Source organism: Acipenser ruthenus, chromosome 19, assembly GCF_902713425.1.
Source record: "Acipenser ruthenus chromosome 19, fAciRut3.2 maternal haplotype, whole genome shotgun sequence".
Taxonomy (NCBI): domain Eukaryota; kingdom Metazoa; phylum Chordata; class Actinopteri; order Acipenseriformes; family Acipenseridae; genus Acipenser; species Acipenser ruthenus.
Window position 1 is genome coordinate 14,954,667 of NC_081207.1, and position 22,697 is coordinate 14,977,363.

The following is a 22,697-nucleotide window of genomic DNA, read 5'->3' on the forward strand; positions in this document are numbered from 1 at the left end:
CATCTGCTGAAGTGATTGAGGTAATTGAACATGCTTACCTGGTCGGCTGAGGTCACACTCCATCACGGGGCAGTCCTGTGTGATGTGGCCCACCTCCCTGCACGTCCAACACCATGATGGGCTGGTTTCTCGCCCCAATGCTACAACAAGGGGTGGAAACACTGGAGCCATCAAAGGGGCTCGACGATGAGGTGGCCGCGTGAGACCCCGGTCCGACACTGCAGCAGCCCGTGGGTAACCCCACCCTGCCCCAGTTCCCGGGCCGGGAGCTCCCGCTGACACCCCCCGTCCAAATACCTGTCTACCCCTTCCCCCCAGTCCCTGCACCCTCTCTGGGGCCAGTGGAGGGGGTGATACAGTAATTGCGTTACTTCCAGGCAGTCTTGCTGGCGTTGGCCCTGCTGCCTGATACTGCTCCGCCAACTCGACCGCCAGATCCAAAGTGGCAGGTGCCTGCCGTTGCACCCATAGCCGAGGTGCCAGTGCCAAGCACTCTAGGGAGCGCTCCACCACGATCACCTCCACCAACCTGGCTTTGGTGCTCGCGTCCGGGTTCAGCCAGCCAGCCAGTTTTTCTCCCGTCCGTCTGTAGTCAAGCGAGACCGCTTGCTCGTTGTTCTGGTCTAAAGGGGCAGATCTGAGGAAACAGCAGAGTATTAATTTATAGGTTCAGCAATCCCACTAAAACCTGCCTCCCAGCCACTCAGAGAGGGGAAAGTGCACACACCCTCTTCCCCACCTCTCTGTGTCACCGCCATGACTGGCAGGCAGATCCCATGGGACTGCCACCCCCCTTCCTGCAGCATCATGCATGTGTCAGACGGCCAGTTGAGATCTCTCCCTGTTACAGGAACTAATGTCATTTTCCAACGACTGTCTTGTTTCCAGTGTCTCTACGTTCCTTTGTTCTAAAAATCCTTTTTTTTAAAGAACAGTGCTGATCAGGCATTTGAATACATCTGGGACACTAATCCTAACCCTCCTGTAATGTTCCTGGAACGCTCCATTAATCTGCTTCTCAATTTGTCCCTCAGTAACGATCACTGCCCTTTTCCAAACAAACTTCCGAATGGATTTCCCCTTTGACCTCCAAGAATTGCCTGCATTTGCCATCATTGGGTATGTTGGATTTATATTTACCTGTCCTAATGTAGAAAAGCAACACAATGCTTGTTATTTACCTTAGTCACAGTTCTAATATATACTATACAGGGGCAACAGCAATGACTTTGACAGTTTAACTTAGTTTCAGACTCAATAGTTTTATATATTATACAGCAGTGGCACCAGAAATGATTCAGAGTACTCCCCTGATATAGATACAGTGGCACCAATGTAGTGGTTCTGTGTTATATTTATTACATTAAGAGGCAATGATAACTGATGTATAGAGCAGTTACAATGGGATGCTTTGGTTGACATGTCCCCCCCCCTTTCTCTCGCTCCCCCTCCCCTCTCCCCCTCTCTCAGGATATTGTGTGGGTTCCTCGGTGCCTTCTTTGTGTATCTGAATCGGCAGGTGGTTGTCTTCATGCGAAGACAAACGGTGTTAACACGCTTCCTGACAAGATAGTAAGTGCACACTGAGCTGGTAACATGAATCAATCGTAGAAATAGCTACAGCAGGTAGACTAGTGCTGTCGTTTGAGTTTGAGAGCTGTACAGTGAATCACAGATGAGTGTTGCACTTTCAAACTTAAACATCATCAGTCTACCTGGCAATTTCTACTAGCTTCAGACGAAATGTTGTAGCTAATTATTAAAACAGAGTTTTCAGTTTATCAATGACTTTTCCTCATCATTAAGCATTTCTAGTGATTGACGAGTATCCTGTTGGATCCTGGTTCTCTTTGGATATAGAGCTGTTTGTAGTTTTTTAAATCTCTCTCTCTCTCTCTCTCTCTCTCTCTCTCTCTCTCTCTCTCTCTCTCTCTCTCTCTCTATATATATATATATATATATATATATATATATATATATACAGTGCCTTGAAAAAGTCTTTACACCCTTGAACATTTTTCACATTCTATTGCCTAAAAAATACAATTCAAAATGCATTAAAGTAGGAGTTTGTTTTACTGATCTACACAACATCATCTACACTTTCAACGTGAAAGAACAATTATAGAAATATTCAAAAAGTCATTAAAAATACAAAACCAAAAAGTCTTGATTGTATAAGTCTTCACATCCTTTGTCATAGCAAACCCAAATTAGCTCAGGTACAACAAATTGCCTTAACAAGGCACATAATAAGTTAAATAGAGCCCACCTGTGTCCAATCACAGTAGTTCAACTGATTCGAATACTCCTGGATGAAGAATCAAGCTGTTTCTGTTGTATTAAATGAATTTGAAGCAAATGGCAAAACATGCCAAACAAGGAGCTGCCAAAAGAACTCCGGGATAAAGTTATTGAAAGCTACAGATTGGGGGAAGGCTATAAGAAACTTTCAATGTCTTTGAATATCCCTTGGGGCACTGGCAGGTCCATCATTATAAAGTGGAAACAGTTTGGCACCACCAAGACACTGCCTCGATCAGGCCGTCCCTCCAAAGTCAGTAACCATGGCTTAAGGAAACTGCTGAGGGAGGTCACTGTGAAGCCTAAGATAACTTTAAAAGAACTACAGAGGACTCTGGCTGAGATTGGGGAAAATGTTGACTGTTCAACAATTTCAAGAGTACTCCATAAACATGGCCTGTATGGGAGGGTGGCAAGAAGGAAGCCACTGCTTAAAAAAAGCCATATGATGTGCCGCATAGCTTTTGCAAAGAAACACTTAGGGGACACTGCATGCATGTGGGTTTTGTGGTCTGATGAGACCAAAGTGGAACTTTTTGGTCTTAATGCTAAGCGATATGTGTGGCGTAAACCAAACACAGCACATCACCCTGCTAACACCATCCCTACAGTAAAGCATGGTGGTGGCAGCATTATGTTTGCATTATGCTTTGCAGTAGCGAGGACAGGGATGCTTGTGAAGATCGAGGGAAAGATGGATGGTGCAAAGTACAGGCAGATCATGGAAGAAAACCTAATCCAGTCTGCCAGAGATATGGGACTGGGGAGAAGTTTCACCTTTCAGCAGGACAATGATCCTAAGCACAAAGCAAAAGCAACAATGGAGTGGCTCAGCAAGAAGAAAGTGAATGTCCTCGAGTGGCCTAGTCAAAGCCCAGAGAAAATCTGTGGCGAGACTTGAAGACTGCAGTCCTCAGACGATCCCCAGCCAACTTGAAAGTGCTTGAGCTATTCTGCCAAGAAGAATGGGCAAAAACTGCACCATCCCGCTGTGCTAAGTTGGTAGACACTTATCCAAAAGACTCAACGACTCAAGCAAGTTTTGACTCAAGGGGTGTGAAGACTTATGCAATCAAGACTTTATTTTGTATTTTTTTATTACTTTTTGAATATTTCTATATTTACTCTTTCATGTTGAAAGTGTAGGTGATGTTGTGTAGATCAGTGAAACTAACTCCTACTTTAATGCATTTTGAATTGAATTTTTTAGGCAGTAGAATGTAAAAAATGTTCCAGGGTGTGAAGGCTTTTTCAAGGCACTGTATATATATATATATATATATAGTAACACAGCCTTCTGTCAAGGCTCGTTAACACCCTTTAAAATGAGCAGACCTAGATTTGCATGCACTTTTATTATTTACAGAAATAAAACAAAACCAAAAACAAAACCTAACTCCCACGTAGAGTGCTAAACTATACTTTTCTTCTTATTCTACAGCTGAGCCATTTACCGATTGCAAACACACACAACACAATACAACACAGGTTCACACAGTACCTTTTCTTATCATTCCGACCACACAGGTCTTTTCACAGGATTTACACATGCCGACAGCCATTGAGACAAGCTCAGATTTAACTGATTTTCTGATACTATGAATTTTCAACATGGTCCCGGCCAAATTCAGCAGTTGCTTACTGTAAATGACTTCTTAAAATCCGAATTGTCTAAACACGAATTTCCTGTTCCCCAGGGAAGAACATTTTTAATTAAACAAAGGGTATTGGGAATTGTATTCACTTGCATCCAGGCTAGCGACTGTTCTGTATTTTAGTGCTGTTTTGCGACTAGTGATCCTATGATGCATTTTGAGTTGCAATAGTGCTCATGCATCAATGCCATTTACATGAAGCAGAGAAGTGAGTGGCCAGCGCAAAAAATTGAATTATCCTTGCATACAACAGTGGAGGTGTTCAAAGTGGTGGATAATGTACCACTGTACAAGACAAAGGAAGATGTTGCTGCAGATTTCAACATTTCCCCCGAACAATGAAATTTGATACTGTAACTTCAATAAAAACTCACAGTATGCATTTGGCTTAGACTCCTGATAATAGATGACAGATTTTTTTTTTTTTTGCTGGTCCCTTGAAATTCATATTAATCAGTTGACTGTAGATAGATAGATAGATAGATAGATAGATAGATAGATAGATAGATAGATAGATAGATAGATAGATAGATAGAGATACATTGATAGATACAGTACTGTGCAAAAGTTTTAGGCAGGTGTGAAAAAATGCTGTAAAGAATGCTTTCAAAAATAGACATGTTAATAGGTTATATTTATCAATTAACTAAATGCAAAGTGAGTGAACCGAAGAAAAATCTAAATCAAATCCATATTTGGTGTGATCACCCTTTGCCTTCAAAACAGCATCAATTCTTCTAGGTACACTTGCACAACTTGCTCAGGGATTTTGTGGGCATATAGTCAGGTGTATGATTAAACAATTATACCAAACAGGTGCTAATGATCATCAATTCAATATGTAGGTTGAAACACAATCATTAACTGAAACAGAAACAGCTGTGTAGAAGGAATAAAACTGGGTGAGGAACAGCCAAACTCAGCTAACAAGGTGAGGTTGCTGAAGACAGTTTACTGTCAAAAGTCATACACCATGGCAAGACTGAGCACAGCAACAAGACACAAGGTATTTATACTGCATCAGCAAGGTCTCTCCCAGGCAGAAATTTCAAGGCAGACAGGGGTTTCCAGATGTGCTGTCCAAGCTCTTTTGAAGAAGCACAAAGAAATGGGCAACGTTGAGGACCATAGACGCAGTGGTCGGCCAAGGAAACTTACTGCACCAGATGAAAGACACATCATGCTTACTTCCCTTTGCAATCGGAAGATGTCCAGCAGTGCCATCAGCTCAGAATTGGCAGAAAACAGTGGGACCGTGGTACACCCATCTACTGTCCGGAGAAGTCCGGTCAGAAGTGGCCTTCATGGAAGACTTGCAGCCAAAAAGCCATACCTCCGACGTGGAAACAAGGCCAAGCGACTCAACTATGCACGAAAACACAGGAACTGGAGTGCAGAAAAATGGCAGCAGGTGCTCTGGACTCTTGAAATATTTGGCTGTAGCAGAAGGCAGTTTGTTCGCCGAAGGGCTGGAGAGCGGTACACGAATGAGTGTCTGCAGGCAACAGTGAAGCATGGTGGAGGTTCCTTGCAAGTTTGGGGCTGCATTTCTGCAAACGGAGTTGGGGATTTGGTCAGAATTAATGGTCTCCTCAGTGCTGAGAAGTACAGGCAGATACTTATCCATCATGCAATACCATCAGGGAGGCATCTGATTGGCCCCAAATTTATTCTGCAGCATGACAACGACCCCAAACATACAGCGAAAGTCATTAAGAACTATCTTCAACGTAAAGAAGAACAAGGAGTCCTGGAAGTGATGGTATGGCCCCCACAGAGCCCTGATCTCAACATCGAGTCTGTCTGGGATTACATGAAGAGAGAGAAGCAACTGAGGCTGCCTAAATCCTCAGAAGAACTGTGGTTAGTTCTCCAAGATGTTTGGGCCAACCTACCTGCCGAGTTCCTTCAAAAACTGTGTGCAAGTGTACTTAGAAGAATTTATGCTGTTTTGAAGGCAAAGGGTGGTCACACCAAATATTGATTTGATGTAGATTTTTCTTTTGTTCACTCACTTGTTAATTGATAAATATAAACTATTAGCATGTCTATTTTTGAAAGCATTCTTACTTTACAGCATTTTTTCACACCTGCCTAAAACTTTTGCACAGTACTGTATATCGATAGAGTTTTTGATTAAAAGATACATTTATAGATACACTGATAGATAGTTCTGTTGATTGATATATAATGTAGTCAGGCAGATACATTGATAGTTTTTTAGACAGTTTTATTGACAGACTGTCTAAAATTGTGTTTGTTTTACAGTCGGCTCATCTACCCAGGGGTTGTGACCTTTGTCATTGCAACCTTGACCTTTCCCCCTGGGTTCGGACAGTTCATGGCTGGAGAGGTGAGAGGTCAAAATCCCAATTATACATTGTATTATTTATTATTATTATTATTATTATTATTATAACTTCAACTAACAAAACGAGTGCTGATCGAATGGTGATATATGAGGACTGTGTATCGCTGCTGTGCGAAACAAGCTGATTTTCACCTTGTTGTGAAATCAGCTTGTACCGCTCAAGACACTATGCCATATTCTCTATATGTGACCATGCATCAGCTGTCTGTTTGTAACCCACTGAGAGATATTCAACAAGCCAGTAGGTGGCGCAAATGTACCATATAGTTCCTTAAAGGTACAGTAAGCAGTTAGTCAAGGATCGTTCCTACTGCTCTGTGTTCCCCAGCTGATGCCTCGTGAGTCGATAAACTCCCTCTTCGATAACCACACCTGGACGAAGCATGATGGCTCCACACACGTCCTGGGGCGATCAGCAGTCTGGATGCACCCCAAAATCAGCGTCTTTGTCATCCTGCTGCTTTTCTTTGTCATGAAGGTAAAAAAAATGCTTTCAATTGTCTTTTCAAACACTTAATGCAAAAGTTAATTGTCATTGAATGGTACTGAATTGTGAAGGTGAGGGAAGGGCAGCTTTTCTTGTTTTAAAATCACCACATTAATGAATGGATTTATTTAATACCTGCTGATAAATACTTCTTAAAGGCAGTTCCGAGTACAAGTATCAGCACCCCCTTGTTGCTGGTGCTAATATGAGGTAATGAAGTTGATTTCAAAACATTGGATGGTACTCCTTTGATGTGGGGGATGCAGTGATAATGTTGCTAATGGTGCTAATAAGAGGTTAGGAAATGGCTTTCAAAACCTTGATTAGCACTGCTTTAATGGAGCTTAAACAGTGCAGTAAATCGCATCTAATTATATTTTCACATTTAACAAAGACTTGCTGTTTGCAATCAGTCTGAGTGGTTCATATTGCAATTACTCATCTCTCTCTCACCCTCTCAGTTTTGGATGTCAGCCATTTCCACCACCATGCCTGTCCCTTGTGGAGCATTTATGCCTGTCTTCATACTGGGTAAGATCTGGAAATCCCACTGGGGTCCCATTATAACCAGCAGAACCATTAGCAGACCACAACATTAACAGTGATGGCAACTGCACAATGGATCTGATAGGATCTTCACTGGCAATGCAGAGAGCAGATATATTCATGCGATAATGGTTCTGTATTATAACAGCAGGTAAGCACAGGGCAGCTACAATGTTACGATGGTATGAGGGCATCACTGGCTAACTCCTACTAACTTCTCCCCTCTTCTCTCTCGTCTCCCCTGTATCCTCTATTCTCCCCCCTCTCTCTCTAGGAGCTGCGTTCGGTCGTCTTGTTGGTGAGATCATGGCCACTCTCTTTCCGAACGGGATTCTCTTCGATGGGATTGTATACCGGATTCTCCCTGGGGGTTATGCGGTCATTGGTCAGTCACCCTGTTCTTCTGCATTAAGACTCTGCGCTGACTCAAGTGTGGTTATGCAGCTTGAATCAGTAACAGTTTGCAGTCACGCAGCTGTTCTGGGTTCTATTGTTCCAGCACTGAGGCCGTCAATTGGTTAACTTCTATTAACCTCTGCCCTCCCCCACTCTTCTCCTCTCCTCCTTTCACCTCTCTCCTGAAGTTAACATGTCCAATTTAAGGATACAATTGATTAATATGTGTAATGGTTTCTTAATTTCATTAGCACACTGTATACATGTCTTCCTTACAAGTTAAAGATTGCCAAGATTAACAATTGAGCAGTAAATCACACAACATGGTTATATATTTTATGAATTTGATCAAAAAGAACATAAATACAGTACAAAAGCAGAAAAGAAGGTTTATATCAAAATAGCATTAATTAGCACATTAAGTTTCAGTAATTAATAATATTAAGGTAATATCTCACCCTGTGTATTAATTAAGTGGAAAAGAAGGCATTCATCAATAGTCTATCTGGGGTGGCCAATTCGTATCGTTTTCCCGTTATACTTTGCCCATCGGACAAGTAGTTTTTATTTATTTATTTTTGCTATGTTCGCTCTATTGCTAGAAAGGCACTCCGGGTATATTTGTAGAGAGCCACTCAAGTTTCGAAAGTCTAGCACATACATAAAATTTTTAAAAAGTGTTTTCAGTCCCACCTCTATTACTTCTGATTGGCTGTGGAAGAAGCTGATCTTCTGTTGGTTATAAAGAAACCCAGAAATGGCTGGCAGAGGATGAGAGCCTCTGTCAAGACACACGCTAATCTTTTAAACTGTATTATTTACGTTTTTTGTAAATGAGCAAAAAAAGTGATACTACTTTATTAATACATGAACCTGACATTTAAATGCAGCAATCTAGTAAAGTTACCAAATACTACTACTACTACTACTACTAATAATAATAATAATAATAATAATAAAATACACCTCGAGGTCAAGCGTGTATATGTTGGGAATGTTTAAAAAAAAAAACTAGTTTACTGTTTAGAAGACAAACTTTTTTTTCTTTCGATAGTGTTGCTATAACTAGTTTGCTGTTTACCACATTTACATTGTATATTATATATATATATATATATATATATATATATATATATATATATATATATATATATCTATATATATATAGATATATATATATATACATACAGACGTGCTCAAATTTGTTGGTACCCTTACAGCTCATTGAAATAATGCTTCATTCCTCCTGAAAAGTGATGAAATTAAAAGCTATTTTATCATGTATACTTGCATGCCTTTGGTATGTTATAGAATAAAGCAAAGAAGCTGTGAAAATAGATGAATTATTGCTTATTCTACAAAGATATTCTAAAATGGCCCGGACACATTTGTTGGTACCACTTAGAAAAGATAATAAATAATTGGATTATAGTAATATTTCAAACTAATTAGTTTCTTTAATTAGTATCACACATGTCTCCAATCTTGTAATCAGTCAATCAGCCTATTTAAATGGAGAAAAGTAGTCACCGTGCTGTTTGGTACCATTGTGTGCACCACACTGAACATGGACCAGAGAAAGCAAAGGAGAGAGTTGTCTGAGGAGATCAGAAAGAAAATAATAGACAAGCATGGTAAAGGTAAAGGCTACAAGACCATCTCCAAGCAGCTTGATGTTCCTGTGACAACAGTTGCAAATATTATTAAGAAGTTTAAGGTCCATGGAACTGTAGCCAACCTCCCTGGGCGCGGCCGCAAGAGGAAAATCGACCCCAGATTGAACAGAAGGATAGTGCGAATGGTAGAAAAAGAACCAAGGATAACTGCCAAAGAGATACAAGCTGAACTCCAAGGTGAAGGTACGTCAGTTTCTGATCGCACCATCCGTCGCTTTTTGAGCGAAAGAGAGCGCCATGGAAGAAGACCCAGGAGGACTCCACTTTTGAAAGAAAAACATAAAAAAGCCAGACTGGAATTTGCTAAAATGCATATTGACAAGCCACAATCCTTCTGGGAGAATGTCCTTTGGACAGATGAGTCAAAACTGGAGCTTTTTGGCAAGTCACATCAGTGCTATGTTCACAGATGAAAAAATGAAGCTTTCAAAGAAAAGAACACCATACCTACAATGAAACATGGAGGAGGCTCGGTAATGTTTTGGGGCTGCTTTGCTGCGCCTGGCACAGGGTGCCTTGAATCTGTGCAGGGCACAATGAAATCTCAAGACTATCAAGGCATTCTGGAGCGAAACGTACTGCCCAGTGTCAGAAAGCTCTCTCTCAGTCGCAGGTCATGGGTCCTCCAACAGGATAATGACCCAAAACACACAGCTAAAAGCACCCAAGAATGGATAAGAACAAAACATTGGACTATTCTGAAGTGTCCTTCTATGAGTCCTGATCTGAAACCTATTGAACATCTATGGAAAGAGCTGAAACTTGCAGTCTGGAGAAGGCACCCATCAAACCTGAGACAGCTGGAGCAGTTTGCTCAGGAAGAGTGGGCCAAACTCCCTGTTAACAGGTGCAGAAGTCTCATTGAGCTACAGAAAACGTTTGATTGCAGTGATTGCCTCTGAAGGTTGTGCAACAAAATATTAGGTTAGCGGTCCCATCATTTTTGTCCATGCCATTTTCATTTGTTTTATTATTTACAATATTATGCTGAATAAAAAATCTAAAGCAAAGTCTGATTTCTATTAAATATGGAATAAACAATGGTGGATGCCAATTACTTTTGTCAGTTTCAGAGAAAACTGTGCATTCTTCGTTTTTTGTGGAGGGGTACCAACAAATTTGAGCACGTCTGTATATATATATATATATATATATATATATATATATATATATATATATACAATTTAATTTAATTTAAATAAATATATTACTATATTAGTTATTTATTGGACATGATTTCCATTACACGAGAGTAGATGTTAAAACTTCATGCTGATTTGAACTCGGCTCTCGCCAAGATAAGCACCAACTAAGATGTAGCTTTACAGTAAACTAATGTGAGCCATATGTTTCTCCATCCATTTGCGCTTCCTTCCATATGATGATGTAAATATCCTTCTGTCTGGTGTTGATGGCTGAAGTGTAATGCTGGCTCCAGGGATCAGCTTATTGCCTCCCTGGCGCATCAGCACACACAACGGCTGCCATGCTGGCTCCGGGGATCAACCACAGTGCGGTCTCCACAGCGCATCAGCATGACAACTGTCTGGATTGAGCTAAGTAGGGTAAATCTCTGGGGTCTTCAAGTGGACACCTTCCATCATCGGTGTTTCGTCGACTAGCCCAAGACACCTCAAGAGGGCTCGACAGCGATTCTGGTGTCCCAGCATCACCCCCCTCCGTCCCCCACTCAACTCAGCCCAGCTTACTTACCTGTACATCAGCGTTTCTTTCTTTCTATTGTGCTTGAGATCCCCAGCCAGAATCTTTCCATCTCGACCACAGCCAGTTGCTGCTCCTCTCTGCTGCTTCAGATAAGTTCTTCACTGTGCGACGCAACTTTTGGCCACTGAATCCGACGTCTCTGAGAAACCGGGTGAAATCGGGTGAAATCGGAAGTGTGCCACAAAGCATTGACAACCCACCTCCACTGGGTAAACCCAGACTCTCCATCCTTGCTGTTCCGCTTTAGTGGCTAGTTGAGCATACCGCAGTTTCTTCCTCTCATACGTCTCATCTACAGCATCCTCCCATGGCACTGTTGACTCTACCAGGTTAACAAGGCATGCTGATCCAGACCACAAGACAATATCTGGTCGAATGTTAGTGATGGCAATCTCAGGTGGAAAAACAAGCCATTGACCAACATCTGCCAGCATTTTCCAGTCTCTAGCAGCTTCCAGTTGTCCTGGGCGAGGATTGGTTTTAACACCTTTTCTTGGTGGTTGCTCTCCTGGGCGGTGGAATGTTGTGTTTTGTGTGTAATGTTTTGATGGAACAGGTGGCAACTTATTGGTCATGTTACGCTTGTCTTCCAATGCTAAGGCCAAACATCGCAGCACCTGGTCATGGCGCCAAGTAAACCGTCCTTGGCTATGAGCCACCTTACATTTTGTCAAAATGTGCCTTAATGTTGCAGGTGATGAACACAAAGGACATGAGGGATCCTCTCCTACCCAGAGGTTTAGATTCTGTGGTGATGGGAGAACATCATATGTTGACCTGATGAGGAAACTGATCCTGCTCTGTTCCATTGACCATAGGTCTTGCCAGCCAATCTTGCATTGTTCCACACTCTCCCATCTCATCCATTCTCCCTGCTTGGCCTGGGAAATGGCCTGTATACACCTCATCCTTTCCTCCTGCTTTTGCACCTCCGTTGAGCTGGGGCTGCCTTGTGCCATGTAGGAGGAGCTGAACTGAGACCAAGACCCCCTCTTCCATGCTGAACTTGCCCCATAATATCAGCAATTCAAAGGGCATCCTCCTCAGCTTTCTTTGCCGCCCACTTTCTTCCAGTTTTCAACACAGGTGCTGCCTCCCTTACGCATTTGTCGCGTGACTCTACTAATGTCATTTCCAGTCTGACCTTGGCGCACTTAAACTCCTCGGTTAGAGCGGAGACTGGTAGCTGCAGTATTCCTTTACCATAAAGTCCCACTCTGCTGAGGCAGTGTAGAACTCCCAACCATTTCCTGATGTATGAACTGATTAAAGCTTCCAGCTTCTCTACTGTTGTCAAAGAAACCTTGTACACAGTCAGTGGCAACAGCAACCTCGGGAGTAGACCAAACTGAAAGCACCAGAGTTTTAGTTTGCCTGGTAAAGCGCTGCTGTCTATGCGTGTGGAAGCGACAGCGTGGGAGAAGTACAGTCGTGGACAAGTACAGCGCAGTTAGAAGCAGAAAGGAGGAATTACATCTTGAATTGCTTTAATCAGAAAACATTGCAGCTTAAAGTCTAACAGCTGCGTGTCTTTTTCTGATAACATGCTGAAACTTGGAGCAGCCGATTCAAATACCGCGTCGTTCTGAGACACGGGGGAGCTGCAAAAGCTAAACTTCCAAAAAAATTAAAAAAAAACATGGTCTTCAAGCCAGTAATCTGTGACAACTGCATGATGTGGGAAATCCGAGAAAACCCAAAGGAGGTCAACCAAGTTTGTGTAAAGTGCCGCACGATCCAGGACTTGCTTCAACGAGTAAATGTGCTAGAAATGGAGCTGGAGGAAATGAGACAGCAACAGGAGCTTGAGGAGCTGACACACCCACAATTCATGGAAGTCTGCACCCCTAGCAGACTGAAAGCCACCAGGGAGATGGAAGTGAGTCAAAACAGCTGGGTTCAGATAGGCAGAAGCAGGGAAAAAAATAACTTTGTCAAACACAACCACCAGAAATCCAAACATCCAACAAATTTGAGCCACTTCAACATTTAGATGACCAAAACCAACATCAAGAGAAAGAATGGAACAACATCCAGGACCCTATAAACAGTGTTGGCCAGGCAGCAAAAAGAAGGGAGGTCATGATTGTTGGGGACTCCATATTGAGAAACACAGCAAGTTCCATTCGCAGTTTGGATCCCCTTACTACAACAGTGTGCTGCCTTCCAGGAGCCTCTGTCAAGCACATCACTGAGAACGTGAACAGGCTCGTAGAATGAACAGGAGACGACCCGGTAGTAGTTGTCCACATCGGTACAAACAGCATTGGAATAGGCAGGCCAAGATCCCTGCAAAACAAATTCAGAGAGTTAGGAAGGAAATTAAAAGACAAGACCAAAACTGTGGTATTTTCTGGGATACTGCCGGCGCCTTGCAAAGGACCATATGGACAGCTGGAAATACAAAATCAAAATGCATGGCTGAAATCGTGGTGCACACAGGAAGGCTTCACCTTTCTTGAACATTGGCACACATTCTCCAACAAGGACTATCTATATAGGTGGGACGGACTGCACTTAAACAGAAAGGGAACCAATCTACTCGGAGAAAGGATCCTTGAGGAGGTCCAGAAGCATTTAAACTAGAAAGGAAGGGGGGAGAAAACCAAAAAACAGAAGGGAGACTACATCAAAACAAGGGCAACAACTCAGGTAAGACAACTATTAAATGTATTTATCTTAATGCTAGAAGTCTCAGAAACAAAATGTTAGAATTTGAAGCTACTGCACTAAAAGTAACAGAAATTACAGAAATGTGGTTGTCTGAGAGTGATGGTGACGAATATAATATTAGTGGGTACACACTGTATAGGAAAGACAGGCAGGACAGAAGAGGCGGAGGGGTAGCGCTATACATAAGAAATAGTCTTCAAGCCCAGGTGTTAAATCAGGACAAAGAAAACAATGCAGAATCAATATGGGTCAGAATAATGGACACAAATTCAAAGGGCATAATAATAGGAGCATGCTATAGACCACCAAATTCAGACACTGAGCAAAATAATCTGTTATACAATGACATTTGAAATGTGTGTAGAAAAGGAGAAGCCATACTAATGGGGGATTTCAACTTCCCCCGTATAAAATGGGAGAACCCGGTGGGGAGCACGACGGACGAAATTGAAATGGTGGAAATGACAAATGACTACTTCCTAACACAATTTGTCAAGGCACCGACTAGAGGGGAGGCATGCTTTGATTTAGGCTTTTCAAATGATGAAGACAGAATAACTAAAACAGAGGTCAGAGAGCCATTGGCAAACTCAGACCACAACATGGTCTCATTTGAAGTATTTTTTAAAACTCCAAAAGCAATGACTAAAGCTAAGGTTTACAATTTTAGAAAAGCAAACTATGAAGGTATGAAACAGAGACTATCAGAAGTAGATTGGAGTAAAATAGAGAAAACATCCACAGAAAAAGGACGGCTGTTTTTTTAAAATGTAGTACTAGATGCGCAAAACAATTACATCCCAAAAGTAGGCAAATCTAAATCTAAAACAAAATGGCCAAAATGGTTTAATAGATCAATTAAAAGAAATATTCAGTGAAAAAAGTCACTTTACAGAGTGTTTAAAAGGAACCAAAAACAAAGTACACAGAAAGAGAACTTGGAACTGCAAACAAAAGTCAAAAAGGAAGTTAGAAAGGCCAGGAAAGAGATAGGAATCAATATTGCTAAGGGGGCTGAAACCAATTCCAAAATGTTTTTCCAATATTATAAGAGCAAGAGAACATTCAAAGAGGAAGTTGAATGTCTAAGAGACACAAATGGCAAAATCATAGATGAAGAAAAAAATAGCAAATATATTAAATGATTACTTCCACAGGTTTTTACAAAGGAGGACACGGACAAAATGCCCCACATGTCGACCTGTTCCTATCCAATTTTAAATAACTTTAGGATAACAGAGGCAGAAGTGTTAGAGACTAGGAGCTCTTAAAATAAACAAATCCCCTGGGCCGGATGAGATCCTCCCAATAGTACTCAAAGTAATGAAAGAAGTTATTTAAATACCACTAACCAAGATCATGCAACAGTCTCTTGACACAGGAGTTGTACCGACAGACTGGAAAATTGCAAACGTAATACCGATCCACAAAAAGGGAGACAAAACCGAACCAGGTAACGACAGACCAATAAGCCTTATAATAAAATCTAAAATGGAAAATTACCTATATGGTAACAATATCCTGGGAGACAGTCAGCATGGTTTTAGGAAAGGGAGATTGTGTCTAACTAACCTGCTTGACTTTTTTGAGAATGCAACATTGACAATGGATAATTGCAAAGCATACAACATGGTTTATTTAGATTTCCAGAAAGCTTTTGACAAAGTCCTGCATAAAAGATTAATTCTCAAACTGAACGCAGTAGGGATTCAAGGAAATGCATGCACATGGATTAGGGAGTGGTTAACAGAAAGTACTGATTAGAGAAGAAACCTCAAAGTGGAGCGAGATAACCAGTGGTGTACCACAGGGATTAGTATTAGGTCCTCTGCTATTCCTAATCTACATTAATGATTTAGATTCTGGTATAGTAAGCAAACTTGTTAAATTTGCAGACAACACAAAATAGGAGGAGTGGCAAACACTGTTGCAGCAGGAAAGGTCATTCAAAATGATCTAGACAGCATTCAGAACTGGGCAGACACATGGCAAATGACATTTAATAGTATTGCATGCAGGCAATAAAAATGTGCATTATAAATATCATATGGGAGATTGTGACAGGTTGGCTGAGTGTGTGGTGTAAATAACTGAAAGACCAGTCCAGTTTCGAAGCACAAGCCCCGGATTTTATTTCACCAAAAAAATAATAATAGGGGCGCCGGGATACACAGCGATGTGTAACCCGACCAACAAAAATGTAACGAGGGGTTGCAGCCCCAAACAAAGAGAAACAAAGGACCAAAAAACCCAATAGAACACAGTCTGTCTTTCCTCAATCCAGGAAGGAAAACAACGGCAACAAGTCCGGCACTTCCGGGTTCGCGCTCCTCCAGCGTAATCCTGGAGCATCCCGTTAGTGCTCTATAAATAGACAAAAGGTGCAGGGGTTAGCAGGTATGAAAAATACAAAACGACCTCCTCTTATTTCCCCGTCCCTGTTTAATTTCCTGCTCGTCTCTCTCTCTCATACAGTGTACCTTGCCAGAAGGAACAGAACCCTGGGCCACGCCCCCTTTTGTACGCTCCGTCCCGTCCCCATTGGTCAGCGAGGGCAACCGCCGTCAACTAATACGCGATTGCCACCGCACTTTCCGTCCGGGTTGATGACGTTGCGCACCGCGGCTCCGCCCCCTTTCCAGGTGGCCGACTTCCACCTTCCCGGGGATGTCTGCTCCTCCTCCCTAGCACCCTCACCGGTCGGGAGGGAGATCTAAAACAAGAGTTCATTCTCTCTTTGTCACAGAGATACTGCAATTGAAGAAGGGAACTATGAAAAAGACCTAGGAGTTTATGTTGACTCAGAAATGTCTTCATCTAGACAATGTGGGGAAGCTATAAAAAAGGCCAACAAGATGCTCGGATCTATTGTGAGAAGTGCTGAATTTAAATCAAGGGAAGTAATGTTAAAACTTTACAATGCATTAGTAAGACCTCACCTAGAATATTGTGTTCAGTTCTGGTCACCTCGTTACAAAAAGGATATTGCTGCTAGAAAGAGTCCAAAGAATAGCAACCAGAATTATCCTGGGTTTAAAAGGCATGTCATATGCAGAGGCTAAAAGAATTGAATCTATTCAGTCTTGAATAAAGAAGACTACGCGGCGATCTGATTCAAACATTCAAAGTCCTAAAAGGTACAGACAATGTCGACCCAGGGGACTTTTTTGACCTGAAAAAAGAAACAAGGATCAGGGGTCACAAATGGAGATTAGATAAAGGGGCATTCAGAACAGAAAATAGGAGGCACTTTTTTACATTGAGAATTGTGAGGGTCTGGAACCAACTCCCCAGTAATGTTGTTGAAGCCGACACCATGGGATCCTTCAAGAAGCTGCTTGATGAGATTCTGGGATCAATAAGCTACTAACAACCAAACGACCAAGATGGGCTGAATGGCCTTCTCTCGTTTGTAAACTTTCTTATGTTCTTATGTTCAACCCTTCCACTGCTTGTTGTCTAACTTCTCCCACATGAACGGTGTCCTTTAGATTCCGTCATACCATCTCCCAAGACTCTTCACTGGCTTCTCAGACACTGTTGGTATTGCCTCACCATTAATGAAGAACGTTTTATCTACTACTTTACCTTTAATTATAGAGATGCTCCTTGATTTAGTGGGCTTGAATTGCATTTGTGCCCATTCAATGTTATTGGTTAATTTGCCCAATAACCCATTAGTGCAGGCTACTGTTGTAGTCATGGTTGTCATGTCATCCATGTATGCTCGAATTGGTGGTAATCGCATTCCAGAAGCCAAGCGCTCTCCTCCCACTACCCATTTTGATGCCCTAATGATTACTTCCATTGCCATGGTAAGAAATGGTGCATCCTGCCATTATTCCAACTTCTAGGCATTGCCATGTAGTGCTGAATTCTGAAGTTGAAAAACTAATTGCAAGTCTCCAAAGTAGGCTTTCACTAAATTTGTTATTGTCATCAGTACACTGATAAAATCAAATGCTGCCCAAAGAAGTTCATGTAGCACTGAACCATATGCATTAGCCAAGTCCAGGAATGTCACATGGAGCTACTTCCTCTCCTTTTTAGCTGATTGAACTTGTTGCCAGATCAAATTGATGTGTTCTAAGCATCCTGGGAAACCTGGAATGCCCGCTTTTTGTATTGAAGTGTCAATGAAGCAGTTCTTTAATAGGTAAGTTGACAATCTCTGAGCAATAATGCTGAAGAAAATCTTGTCTTCTATGTTTAATAGGGAAATAGGGCGAAACTGACTGATGCTTGTAGAATCTTTTTCTTTAGGTATAAAGACTCCACCTGCTCGGCGCCATGCTCTTGGTACAACCTGTTTTTCCCATGCCACTTTCATCAATTTCCACAGGATTCGTAGAACTCCTGAAGCACTCTTGTACACTCTGCACAGAACTCCATTAGGCCCTGGAGATGATGAAGCCCTTGCTTTTTTCACAGCTTTTTGTAGCGTTTCCGTGGGCGCTCAGCTCTTCGCAATGTTGCAAGCTTATCTTTTATGACCCTTTGTAAGAGATTGAGTCCTTTCTTCTGACTTTGTTCTGCTCTTCTCCGTTGCTTCCTCAGCTGTCTCCTTTTCCAACTAAGCGTACAATGTCCTGCTGTTGTCCAATGTTGAGTCATCTTCCGTCCTTGGGGTATTTTTCGCTTTAATTTCTTAGAAGCCTTGGGCGGGTGTCTCCAGCTTCCTGTAAACACAGAGCTGGATACTCCCGACAAGGGTAGCTAACCCTTGCCAGCCCCAATGGGTTCTCTTTCCTCCTGTCAGCTGTCTTTCCAGGCTGTCACAAGGTCTTTCCCTTGTTGCCAGCTGCACAATACATCAATTTCTGAAACTATTAACCCTTTGCAGGCCATTTATTAAGTGCGCGTCAGATCCAATTTATTTTCACACGCGCAGTTAATTTTAGACGCGCTGTTTAAAAGTATTTTTATTTCACAGTCAAACGGGTTTAAAAGGCCCTGCATATCAGCAAAGCACTCACTAGGCATCTCCAGCCCCGCCCCACCCTTTCGTTCGCTATAGCTTTCACATATGCTAAGAAATAAATAATAATAATAATAATAATAATAATAGTCGTACATACCGATCAATCATCTCCTGATCACTTGTTTTATCACCAAACTCATCAATAATGCAATCCAAGTCATTATTTTATTACTATAACATCTCAAAAAAGCTCTGCAAATGTCCGTGATAGTCTCTGTGCGCTGTTACAGTAACAGCCAGCTTGTTTCCTTATGACCGTCCATATGGGATGCCAGGGGCAAGTATGACTATTCATGAGATACGCCTTGAAGTGCTTAAGCAATAAGTCACGAGAGGGCATGCATAGGTTGTGCTGGATATTGTCACTTCTTGGTGCGTTGTTCTCAAGTAAAACAACATCTTTTTTTAAATAAACACTTTAAATAACTATAAAAACCTTGCTATATGTGTTTCAATTCATTTTTCTGACTTTAAATAACTATCAAACCCCCCCCCCCCCCCCCCCCCCCCCCCCCCCAAAAAAAAAAAAAAACCTTGCATCTGTGCTGCCTTCCTGCATATTCTTTCTATGTAACATTGTTGCTAGGTAATTCACTCCCATTGGATCTAACAGAGCAAAGTTTTAAGATGCTTTGTCTGGATGAAGTGAATTAATTTAAAGTCAAATTGTATTTTTTTTTTTCAAAAAGACAGTCATTTAAGCATTTAACAGCACAATTTATGTGGTATTAATTTAATTTCGAGGGTTTTTTTTGTAGGGGAGACCGGGGCTGGTTGTCACACAGGTTGGTTGTCACAGTGCTCATAACTATGACACTAGATGGTGCAGGCAGGTGATACTAACACTGAAATGTGTGTTCTATTGTCTTGAACTCAGCCATCTTGTAATTTGAGGTCAATTCCATCTAATATAAAGGTTAGCACATATTTCATTTTTTTCATACCCAAAGTAAAAATCTTGTTATTTATGTTATAACTCTTAGTAGTATTGGAGTTTGTTTGAACTGATGGCCATGTTAATAGAACCAGATACTGGCTATCTTTTGGTGTAAAAACAAAACCAGTAGGTTCTCCCAGTAGTACTGAGAGAATTAAATTGTCATGTAAAGTCGGGTTGGGACAGGTTGTTACATAGTTTTTGGGGTTGGTTGGTTGGTTGTAAATCCTATAGGAAGAAGTGTTATATTTTTTCTTTCTACTTTTTTTACACCAACATGTGGGATATGTCACCATATAATGCTTATTTAAGTTATTTACTGTTTGTCCTCCGGTTCTGTGGAGGCTGTGGTATTATTTTGTAGCATTGGTCAACATTTCAAATATATATAAGTCTATTTTTTATGTTCACATAAAAAGTAAAAATACAACTTTTTCTGTCATTGTACACAGTAGAAACTTTGTTATTTAAAAAAACAAAAAATGTTGCATTATTGTCTACTGTAAAACCAAGAAAATACTTTGTGACAACCAACCCCAGTATGGGGCAGGTTGTCACAGGTGACCGGTGCATTTTCAACCATCTAAATATCACATTTGGAATAAAGTTACGCTGAAATAAAAAAAAACATCAATGTGTACGTGAAGAGTTATACTTCATTATAATCAGGAAGAGAACCTCGCAGAATGTCACCAGATTGAGGAAAATAATAAAGAATAAAAAGTGTGACAACCAACCCCAGTCTCCCCTACTAGTGAATGCGCGGTAGTAAGTAGATGAGTGAAGAAAGGCGAGAGTCGGGTGGTTAAGACCTCGCGTGTAGTATGTAAATACTGTCGGAAAATATTAAAATATCAAGTTAAAAATTCATGGTCAGTTTCAGAAAATAACGACTGATACCAACTAAAAGGAGTCAAATAAAACTGAATATCTGACAATTGGATCTGACCGAAGTTACAGAAAATGACTGGCATGTACTACAAATAAAATACCAAAACAGCATCTTGTTTAAAATAGCAAACTGGTTCGTAGTGCAAATTAATATAAACTGGAAGATATGACAAGACACCTTGATGTCTTCTGTATCTTCCAGCAGGTATTTTGACAGGTATTTTCTTTGATTTTGGTGGCGCAGTGATACGTGGTTAGTAGAGGTGCAGTGATTTGCCTTTGTTCCTAAGTACTGTAGTTCCTAATCATGACATTGTGCTTGATATTGTAACGGCTTGGAATACTGATGGATCAATCACTATGCAGCATTCTAACAATCTGTTTTATAATTATTAGTACTATTAAGTAAAACAAATATATCATAGAAATAAACAAAATAATAAAAAAGTATTTTATGTCTACAGTATTTGATGGAGCCTACTGTAAATATTGTGTGCATTTTGTTAGAAAAACACACATTCTTTATAAATCTGGGGTTCAGCAGTTACAAAAACTGAAAGAACGTCAAGAAAATCAGAATTCCACAAAGCAGCAGTAATAGTTGGCAATGATTTAGTATCTGTGATCCAACAAACTAAAACACCATCAGAAGCTGAATTCAACTTATAAAGAGTGGAAAAAACAGGCAGAAGCTATTTTTATATTTGAATAACTCCCAAGTATTGCTTATTATAGTGTGTTTTCCATCCATTTATCGAGTGAGTTTATAAGTTACTCGGTAGAATTGCTACAAAAAAAGTAGCGACATTAGGGCGAAAAAATGGTTTTCCATCCACTGCAAATTCTACGCTTAAAAGTTGGAAGAAAAAAAGGCCTATTGTTGAACTCTTATGTTACTTAAATGTACTAGCAAATGTGTTCCAAACTGCACTGAAAGAAACATTTCCTTAAAGTATGGTATATGTTGAGGTGATGTCAGGTCACAGGGAACCTTTTGTGTATCTTGAAGAATTTAGTGAGCCAGTCAAGCTACAAGGCTAGACCCACCCCTATTAATTAGTAATTGATTGATTATGTTCACTGTTAAATTAAACCAAAATCCTACAAGTTATATTCTACTTTTTATGTGGTTTTTTTTTGTGCGACGGGGTGGGGGCAAGTATTTTTAAGAAGGACAAGTAGATTTTTCTAGCATTTTTTCCCTTGAACACCACATTTTTTTTTAAGAAATTGGCCACCCCTGTCTATAATTGGTCTTTTCTATAGGGAATAGTAATACTCTTAAACTAGTAACTAGAATAATACGAACATGCAAGCAGGATACATGTTTGAGTAACTATGAGTCAGTAAATATTAGAATATAAGTCTCATTGAAGTTTAATGAAAAAAAAATTGACCCTGTAACTACTTTATGGTATCTCTCTCTCTCTCTCTCTCTCTCTCTCTCTCTCTCTCTCTCTCTCTCTCTCTCTCTCTCTCTCTCTCTCCCTCAGGCGCTGCTGCTCTGGCGGGTGCAGTCACACACACAGTGTCCACAGCAGTGATCTGCTTCGAGCTGACAGGGCAGATCTCTCACATCCTGCCCATGATGGTGGCTGTGATCCTGGCTAACATGGTGGCTCAGGGGCTGCAGCCCTCTCTCTACGACTCCATCATCCAGGTGAAGAAACTGCCCTACCTGCCTGAGCTGGGCTGGGGACACTTCAGGTGAGAGAGAGCGGGATCTGAGGAGAGGAGAGGAGAGGGGTCTATTAAAGTGTATTCTGATCATGGGGTTTCGAATCGTAAACCTACACATTTTTTTTTTTCTGGTCCCGCTGAATTCATAATAATTTTCTCTCCTCGAGTGTGGTTTTAAATTCCTTTCTGGTCTCGTCCTCAGTAAATTTAACATCTTCGTGGAGGACATCATGGTGCGGGATGTGAAGTTCATCTCTGCTCTGTCTCCCTATGGAGAGCTGCAGACCTTGCTGGACAGCTGCAGCCTCAAAACCATCCCTCTGGTCGAGGCCAAAGGTGAGGGGAGACACAGGCAGGGAGGCTCACACTATAACC

The 22,697-nt window shown here is 41.2% G+C and overlaps 1 protein-coding gene across 1 annotated transcript in view; it reads left to right on the plus strand.

Annotated features, from left to right (window-relative positions):
• LOC117424807 (chloride channel protein 1-like) overlaps positions 1-22,697 on the plus strand; it is a 45,922-nt gene that overhangs the window by 12,820 nt on the left and 10,405 nt on the right. Inside the window, exons 7-14 of the mRNA XM_058992193.1 lie at positions 1,035-1,119; positions 1,471-1,572; positions 6,228-6,312; positions 6,659-6,808; positions 7,279-7,348; positions 7,638-7,748; positions 22,136-22,349; positions 22,525-22,658. Coding sequence (XP_058848176.1) covers positions 1,035-1,119; positions 1,471-1,572; positions 6,228-6,312; positions 6,659-6,808; positions 7,279-7,348; positions 7,638-7,748; positions 22,136-22,349; positions 22,525-22,658 — 951 coding nt within the window. The remainder of the gene's footprint in view (positions 1-1,034; positions 1,120-1,470; positions 1,573-6,227; positions 6,313-6,658; positions 6,809-7,278; positions 7,349-7,637; positions 7,749-22,135; positions 22,350-22,524; positions 22,659-22,697) is intronic.